This window comes from Monodon monoceros, unplaced genomic scaffold (genome assembly GCF_005190385.1).
Source record: "Monodon monoceros isolate NGI ecotype Baffin Bay Population unplaced genomic scaffold, NGI_Narwhal_1 Super_Scaffold_21, whole genome shotgun sequence".
In the NCBI taxonomy this organism is placed as follows: domain Eukaryota; kingdom Metazoa; phylum Chordata; class Mammalia; order Artiodactyla; family Monodontidae; genus Monodon; species Monodon monoceros.
In genome coordinates, this window is record NW_021703778.1 from 80687647 (window position 1) to 80696898 (window position 9252).

General features: G+C 47.4%; 1 protein-coding gene across 1 annotated transcript in view; it reads left to right on the forward strand.

Moving 5' to 3' along the window:
* CHRNA7 (cholinergic receptor nicotinic alpha 7 subunit) overlaps positions 1-7194 on the forward strand; it is a 122246-nt gene extending 115052 nt beyond the window's left edge. The window contains exons 9-10 of the mRNA XM_029238334.1: positions 907-1016; positions 6565-7194. Coding sequence (XP_029094167.1) covers positions 907-1016; positions 6565-7083 — 629 coding nt within the window. The 3' untranslated portion in view covers positions 7084-7194. The remainder of the gene's footprint in view (positions 1-906; positions 1017-6564) is intronic.
* The last annotated feature ends 2058 nt before the right edge of the window (positions 7195-9252 follow it).

The window sequence follows — 9252 nt, forward strand, 5'->3', positions numbered from 1 at the left end:
GTGTGTATGTTAATCCCAACCTCCTAATTTATGCCTCCCCCACACTGAAGGTTTACTAATCAGAGTTGGAAATTAAGGAATGCCCACCCATGCCAGCTTTCTCCTATACCCTTGGCCCATAAAATTGCTAATCCTTGTGCAAACCCTGCAGAGAAGGCATTTCCATCCCTGTTATACTGGTGAAGAAGCTGAGGCCCAGAGAGGCTGAGTGGTCTGTCCAGGCTCACAGACGGCCGCCAGTGGACCGGGGGGGGGAAACTCCATGCTGCTTCTCACCTGGTCCAAGGTGGAGAAATGCATCCTTGCCCATCAGAGCTGAAGCTGATGTTCTCAGCCTGAAAAGACACTGCAGCTGACCTCTTCTTCCGGCTGCACAGCTGGCACTCCCCACCCCTGTGGCTCTCAGTAAGTAGATGGGGGCAGACTCTATCATTAGTAGAGTCATTTTTCAGGTCTGATAAGTCAGCCAGTGGCACCCGGGTCTGCCCTTGCTAGATCCCCGAAGCCTGTCCGTGGCCTGCAGTCATCACAGTGGTGATCACACCCTCTGTGCCAGGTGGTTTCAGTTCTGACAATGGTGCTTTCTCATCGGACAACCTTATCACCATCCTGTGAGGTGCAGTTAGCTTTCACTGAAGGGTGAGGCAGGCAGGGTTCCCAGCAGTGCAGTCAGCTGGTGAGGCCGCTCAGCAGGGTGGGAGGAGGAGGTCTGTGTGCTCTGGATTGGCATCTGCCCACCAGGAATGTGCGTGGTGGGCTACAGGCCTGGGGGAGGTCCTGCTCTGCTCTTGGGCATTGCTCCCCAGCCCCTGGTGGTCAAGACACAGTCTGGGTCCCCTGCACTGTGCCATGGTGACACGCTGTGACCTAGGCCCCAGGTCTCCCCTGCATCTGCTCTCTCTGCAGCCCAGTACTTCGCTAGCACCATGATCATCGTGGGCCTCTCCGTGGTCGTCACAGTGATCGTGCTACAGTACCACCACCACGACCCCGACGGTGGCAAGATGCCCAAGTGGGTGAGTTCCTCCCCAGCTCCTCCACCAGAGGGGGGGTTAAGGGCCCCTCCCCAGGGGAGGCTCCGAGGATGACTTACCTATTTTAAAAATCCCACAGACAGCTAGCATTCCTAAACAAAAATCTGCAATTTCTTACCTGTCTGCATGTCTCTGCTTCCAGGGCAGTATGGTGAATGCTCTTAGGGTCCCATGGGGCTGTCCTTCCAATCTGATATCCCAGAGCAGGGCTCAGGTCGAACACTCTGCACCTTTCACTGGACAGTGTTTCTAAACCTCCTTTTTGCACGTACACTGTTAGAAGCAACACACAAGATGAGCACACAGCTGCTGGTTGGATCTTCAAAACAGAATGGGGAGGGAAAAGAGTAAGAAATAGAGTGAACAGTGTACAAATATATACAATCAGTTGTCAATGAAAATAATCAATAAACTATCAATAAGAAGAATAGAAAAGAGTTTTATTTGAGTCAAACTGAGGACTAGCCTGGAAGCCGGCTTCCCAGATTAATCTGAGAAGCTGCTCTGGAGTAGCAGGGTTTTCAGCACAGTTTTATATCCTGTCAGAACAAAGAACATGAAATGAGTCGGGGTTACATTTCTTCAAGGTAAACAAAACAAAACAAAACAGAAACACAGATTAGCACGTACACGGCAAGTCAGCATGGCCTTGGCGCCTGAGAAGGGAGTCTTATCATTGGAGGACCAGCATTGGTGTTCCAGGAAGAGAGGCATTTAATCTTTATTTTTATTATAGACATTCTTTACTTCTGGTCAATGTGCCCTTTTCTCTAATAATTAAAGCAGATGTCTGTTTGATAGGCCACAAACAGGCTATTTTAGTTAGCATCAAATTCAAGTTAACTCATGTATAAGGCAGAATGACGGGATAAAAGGAAATGGATGGATGGGACTTCCCTGGTGGTCCAACGGATAAGACTCTGTGCTCCCAATGCAGGGGCCTGGGTTTGATCCCTGGTCAGGGAACTAGATCCCACATGCCGCAACTAAGAGTTCGCATGCCACAACTCAAGATCCCGCACACGGCAAAGAATCTCCTGAGTGCCGCAACTAGGACCTGGCACAGCTAAATAAATAAATAAATATTAAAAAATAAAAAGGAAATGGATGGTAAATAAATGTTTGTCATCTGAGCCGAGGTCAGGCCACATGGTCCCAGTGCCTCCCAGCACTGATGTGTTGTGACGTGTGCTGATGCTTCCCCAGCCGTGGGCCGTGCTCCATTGGAGTCCAATGTCCAAAGCTCTACACCACCCTCGCCGGGCTCTTGGGAAACCTTGCTCGGGGGACAAGCAGGGCCTGGACTTTCCCCGCCTCGCTTGGTGTGACCAAACCCCCGGCAGGGCAGAGCTGCCCCCCCCACCCCTCACCCCACTTCTTACTTGGGCCCCACAAACCCTCCAGTCTTCCCATCGAGAGAGCATGGCTTAGGGACAGTTGGGAGCTAAAGAAGCCCTCTCATGCCAAAACAAGCCTGTCTTTGCAGACCCATAAATCTTGCCTCCAAGTTCAGAGTCAATTTAGGACTCACCAGTGCACTAAATGTAACTGCAAGATGTAAGATGCATTCCCTTAATCTCCAGGAGCAGGGAGTTCCTGGCCCTTCTAAAAATATCCATTGTGCAATAATTTAGTTACCCAAAAATTAACTTAGGCAAGACCACTTTTTTTTTTTAAGAAATTGGCTTTACAGAGTGACTGCCCTTGAGTTCTTTTCCACAGCAAATCCTTACACTTAATAATTCTCTCGTGTTAGCATACAGTATTGGTCTTTCTCTTTCTGACTTACTTCACTCTGTATATATGGAATTTAAGAAAAAAAAATGTCATGAAGAACCTAGGGGTAAGACAGGAATAAAGACACAGACCTACTAGAGAATGGACTTGAGGATATGGGGAGGGGGAAGGGTAAGCTGTGACAAAGCGAGAGAGAGGCATGGACATATATACACTACCAAATGTAAGGTAGATAGCTAGTGGGAAGCAGCTGCATAGCACAGGGAGATCAGCTCGGTGCTTTGTGACCGCCTGGAGGGGTGGGATAGGGAGGGTGGGAGGGAGGGAGATGCAAGAGGGAAGAGATATGGGAACATATGTATATGTATAACTGATTCACTTTGTTATAAAGCAGAAACTAACACACCATTGTAAAGCAATTATACTCCAATAAAGATGTAAAAAAAAAAAAATAATAATTCTCTCGTGGCATCAGCAATGGGCTCCCCAAAATGGTGCCACCTCCCACATGGGTCACATCACCACAGTCTGTGAGCTTGTTTTGAGAAGTCCCTCCCCCCTCAAGAAAAGAAGCTGAGACACGTTTGCACACATTCACCTACATTCTCATCTGACTTCTTTATAACTCTGATACACTTTCTTGTCTATCCACCCATTTGTTTGAAATAACATTTACATGTTTCAGAAGTCAAAATCAAAGAATTATACATGGGCTTCCCTGGTGGCGCAGTGGTTGAGAGTCCGCCCGCCGATGCAGTGGACACGGGTTTGTGCCCCGGTCCGGGAAGATCCCACATGCCGCGGAGCGGCTGGGCCCGTGAGCCATGGCTGCTGAGCCTGCGTGTCCGGAGCCTGTGCTCCGCAACAGGAGAGGCCACAAGAGTGAGAGGCCCGCGTACCGCAAAAAAAAAAAAAAAGAATTATACATAAGGAACTCCTGCTCCCATTCCTGCCCCTCCCCCTACTTCCACCACCAATTGATAACCATTTCAATTAATTTCTTTTTCCTACCAGTGTTTATGCAGATGCCAAAATATAAACACATATTCTTATTTCTTCTGTTTTGACTGATGTAAAGACAAGGGGATTAAGGCAGTAAGATACAAAACCATTTTTAATGACCTGGTAGCACTTTACTGTTCCAGAAAAATCTGAATTAAGAGCATATGCTGATTATTCACCTTTCAGCGCAAGAGCATGTTAAAGCCAATGGTGCAAAGCAGATATGAAACTTGTATTTCTCTTTCACTTTATATAACACACTGCATTTTTTTTTCTTTCCAAGTGCATATGAAACATAAACAGCCTCCGAGGGGCTTTCATTGTGATCTGTTGCCATGAAGAAGACCCTGCCGGTGCGGTGACATTATGTGACATTCACACAGCCAGAAACCAAACCATAACCTAACAGCAGAGGTCACAAGCACAGTCTGAGAAGTGCCAAGAGGATAATCTCATCTTCTGAGATGCTTTAGCCTTGAAAGCTAATGATTTAGGCCATGAAATTCAAAATAGATTTAGCTTGAGCTATGCCCCAGGGGATGTGCAGACCCCCACTTGGCAGGCATAGCCCTAGATCTGAGGCTCAGCTCTCCCTTCCAGGCTGCCTCTGGGTTTGGGCACACTCACTGCCCCACGTGCTCCCTTGAGCTCTGGCCCCAACTTTCTGGTGCCTTCTGAGTGGGGGATTGGCTAAAGTCACAGGGGGCTTGCAGAGAACCTAGCAGACCCTTTTACAGATGAGGCTGCAGAAGTCTGAACACATTAGGTGACTCAAACTCACAGTGTGATCTTGACCCAATTTATTTGCCTCTTTGAGCCTCAGATTCTTTTTTTTTTAAATTTATTTTATTCGAGTATAGTTGATTTACAATGTTGTGTTAGTTTCTAGTGTACAGCAAAGTGATTCAGTTATACATATACATATATATTCTTTTTCAGATTCTTTTCCATTTTGGTTTATTACAGGATATTCAATACAGTTCCCTGTGCTATACAGTAGGACCTTGTTGTTTAACCATTCTATATATAATGGTTTGCATCTGCTCACCCCAAACTCCCCACCACCTCCCCCTGAGCCTCAGCGTCTTTACCTGTAAAATGGGGGAATTATACTCACTTCACTGAACCCTGAGATGCCCAGGTGAGATGGCTTGTCTTGAGCCTCGTGTCCACGTGGGGCTGTGTGTTTCTGCTCCTTACTGATCCTGGAAAACAGAGTCTGCAGGCTGGCTCTTCCAGGCTCTGGAAGTATGTCCATAGGGTGTGGGCAGGATAAAAATTGCCGCCTATGATGGACAGAGGGTGATCTTTACAGCTGTTGCAAAACTGCTCTTACGCCTTCTTGTTCTTTTCATTGCTGTCTCCAGACCAGATAACTGCAGTTATCTTTGATAAGTGTCATAAAAATGGTTACCAAAAGAAGGGTGGCAGACACGAATTTCACAACTTGCTGCCTGCACTTACAGATGGGAAGCATACCTGCTACACTGCTGATGGAATTTTCCTACAATCATAAACCAAAATTCAAATCAGTATCTGGATCATTTCAGGGAAAGGGCTCACTTTTCTTGCACTTGTCTAAATAGGCTTGCAAGGATTTTTTAAAAGCTGGATTGAGGTTTCACAAGGCTCTTTTCTTTCTATTAGAAGGGAGAAACAAATCTCTCCAGCATCTTCTATGCATGCAGGTAATGTATGTTTATAAAACACTTTAGGCCAGAGGTCGACAAACTATGGCCCTGGTGGCCAAATCCAACCTGCCAACTGCTTTTGCAAATAAAATTTTATTAGGAAAAAAAGCCTCTTTGCCCTTTTGCATGTATGGCTGATTTTGCACTATATCAGCAAAGCTAAAATATTTACTCTCTGGCCCTTTAAAGAAAGTCTGCCAACCCCAGCTTCAGACTTTTCACAGCATTTTGTCTCATATCATCTCCTTCAGTCTTCACTGCAGCCTAATGAGTTAGGTTAGAGGTTCCTAAACTCCCATGGTTCACAGCACCTTTCATGTCTCAGGGCTTTGTTTTTTTTTTCCCCCACAGAGCACCTAGGACAAGAGGAATACCTAACGGTTCTATTATTTAAACAGGTCAAAACAACTTACTAAGTACTTATACCCCGACAGCTTAGCACCCATTGGCACAGCAAACTTCTCTCACCTTGGGAGCATGCTACCCTCCTTGTCTGTTCCACGATGACTTTCTTGGCACTTGCCTTTTATCAGGACAAGTTCCAAAATCTACTTTGCAAGGATAGGACATCATGCAAGGAATGCAGTGATCTAATGTGACAGTCTGAACTGTTTCAGGCTAGGGGTGCACACAGTGTCTGACACATGCCACAGGGTTGCCCTTGAAACTTTAACATCTCCAGGGGTGCCCTTGTGAGTTTGTCACCGCACACTGGCGTACCTCACAGGGAGTTAGAGTTGGTGGTCCCTAGTTCCAGATGAGGAAGGACCGGAGAGGGTGACTTGCTCTGTTCCCCAGCTCAGGGCTCTCTTTAGAAGACAGCCCTCTCCTCCCACACAGGCTGTCCTCCTTGAGATGGCAGTGTGCGCATAGTTCCTTCCCAGGGTGATTTTCTGTATTGCTTTGTCATTGCCTCACATTCGATTCAACCATTGTACCGCGTTGGCACTGCTTGCCTGTGTAAACTCGCCTGGGAAGGCCTGGGGACCTGTCACCCCTAGGGTCCGCCCCCACGAAGTCTAGCTGGTATCACAGCATCCCCTTGGATGGACCAGCCGTGCACCCTTCCCGGCCACCCTAACGGTGTGCTGTCTCTGCAGACGAGAGTCATCCTCCTGAACTGGTGTGCCTGGTTCCTGCGCATGAAGAGACCGGGGGAGGACAAGGTGCGGCCGGCCTGCCAGCACAAGCAGCGCCGCTGCAGCCTGGCCAGCGTGGAGATGAGCGCCGTTGCGGGGCCGCCGGCTACCAACGGCAACCTGCTGTACATCGGCTTCCGTGGCCTGGACAGCGTGCACTGCGCGCCCACCCCTGACTCGGGGGTCGTGTGCGGCCGCGTGGCCTGCTCGCCCACGCACGACGAGCACCTGCTGCACTGCGGCCAGCCCTCGGAGGGGGACCCGGACCTGGCCAAGATTCTGGAGGAGGTACGCTACATCGCCCACCGCTTCCGCTGCCAGGACGAGAGTGAGGCCGTGTGCAGCGAGTGGAAGTTCGCGGCCTGTGTGGTGGACCGCCTTTGCCTCATGGCCTTCTCGGTCTTCACCATCCTCTGCACCATCGGCATCCTGATGTCGGCGCCCAACTTCGTCGAGGCTGTGTCCAAAGACTTCGCTTGACTCCGTCCTGGCTCCCAGCATGTAGGAAACGCAGAGATGGGCGATGACGTTGGCTTAGGGAGAACTTTGGGGTGCTGATTCCACAGCACCGTTAAACCCGAGGACGCAGATATACCCTATCGCTGTCATGTCGGTTTCAGTTTACTTGTTACTTTCAGTAATAGGATCTCAGCACGTTTCTGTTTAACCCTCTTTGATGGGCCACTCGATATCCTCCGAGCATCCTTATAGTCAGCAGGACCCTGGAGAGGTCGTTTTGCCCATTCTCCACTGCCTGGTGTGCCCTTCAAAGAGGTTCGGGTAGCTCAGGACTGACTGCCAGGTGAGGCCTGGGTAGCTGGTCTGCATGCCTGCATGTCACTTGCTGTGAGGGCTTACATGAAAATTCATATCTGCTTTGCCTGTGTACAAATCTAGATTGAAGCTAATCATAATAAATTACACTCAGTAAATCCATCAGATAATTGACTGATGAAACAAAACTAAACTAAAACTTAAAACCCAACTGCTTGGTTTTTCTTCAATTCAGACTTTAATTTTCTCTACCAAAGACAGTTGGTAGAGAGAAACAGTTTTATGCTGTGTCTACATTTTTAAAAAGACACAGTAATAGTTCATCTTGTAAATTACTCTTTTTTGCCAGCCTACCCCGTGAGGGGAACCAGGAGGGACACAGGTGTGTGTTCATTCTGAACCAGGACCAGACCCAGTCAAGTTAAGGGGATTTCTGTAGATCCCAGGCACTCCCAAGCTTTCTGTGCTGCTCCCAGACACTGGCAGGTTGAGTCGGGCTGTTCTAGTCGACAAAGCCCAAAGGACAAGTAGAATTCTATTAGAATTACCACCCAATGTAATAATAGCTGAAGCTGATTTAAACCATCTATGTGTTTGTTTTTTTTAATGTAAGTAATAGCTGAAGCTAAATTAAACCATATGTGTTTTTTTAAAAAATAATGCATTAGACACTTCACATGTATTGGAGTTGACTAGCCTTACAAATTTGTGGACCCATACAAATGCACAACATGAAGTCACCAAAGTATTCTATGCCTTTTCTCCATGTGTCAGGGCCAAGGGGCAGGGGTTTGGGCCTCTTCTGGCTCCCTCTGTGGCAGGAACTGGGGAGGGGGTGGCATGGCTGATGGCTTTCCTGAATGGCCGGCCAGTGGTGGTTAGCAGGAGGGGCTTACAGACTAACAGTGGCTGCACACCCAGTAATTCCAGTTTCTGGTTTGGGGGGGGATCTGCTTTCCCACAGTTCACACACACAGCTTCAGCCCAGAGAGCTGGCTGAATGGGTGGATTCACCGGAGGTGTGTGCTTTGAAAGCTTGGGAAACTTTTATTTTAAATCCAGGTGGTGATGCAGTTCTCCACTTAGATTGTCTAGCTGACAATCATCCCTTTGCTTCTCCCATCCTTACTGTTTAATGTGATCAGAGGAAGACATAAGACAATCTCTCCTGTTCTGTTGTAACCCTCAGAGCTCAAAACTGCAGAAGGTGTCTGAGCTCCTGGGGATCTTTAATTTGCTTCTAACCCCTGAAATGGATACATCATGAGGGAAGATTTGATTTTCAGAGCAAAAGAAATGGCATGCACTTCTTCAGCCATTTATTTCGCTCATTTCTGGGTGGATCTGTGTGCACTGAAGAAGATGGAGGCTTGTGTATGGTGTGTGTGTATGTGTGTGAGAACATGTGTGTGTGAGCACCTTCAGAAAAGGCCCCTGGTTTACAGCAAGAAGGCTGATAAATAAGGGCATTTCAGCAACATACCATTTGGAGCAGGGTCATCCTCAGAGTACACTCATTCTATGTGGAGTGGACAAAAAATGCACAATCATTTTTTTTTTTTTTTGTCTATTAAAGTGTCTTTAGAAACAACTAGAAGTGTTTTGGTATATAAAGAGAGTGCTTCATTTCTTATTGCTATTCGAAGTTGATCCCTACTACATTTTCCTTTAATGAAAAACCTTTTTGGTTTTGTATTTTATACAGGAAAATGTAAAAGGCAAACAAAAGGGGTTTGTATTTTGACCGCCCAAATAACTACTCTGCAATTTAAAAAGTAGTAATAAGGAAAAGATGCACACATAGGAAGACAAGTGTGAAAGGCTGAAAATAAGCCCCCACCCACCCCAGCCCCTGCCTTCTCTCCTCACAGGGGA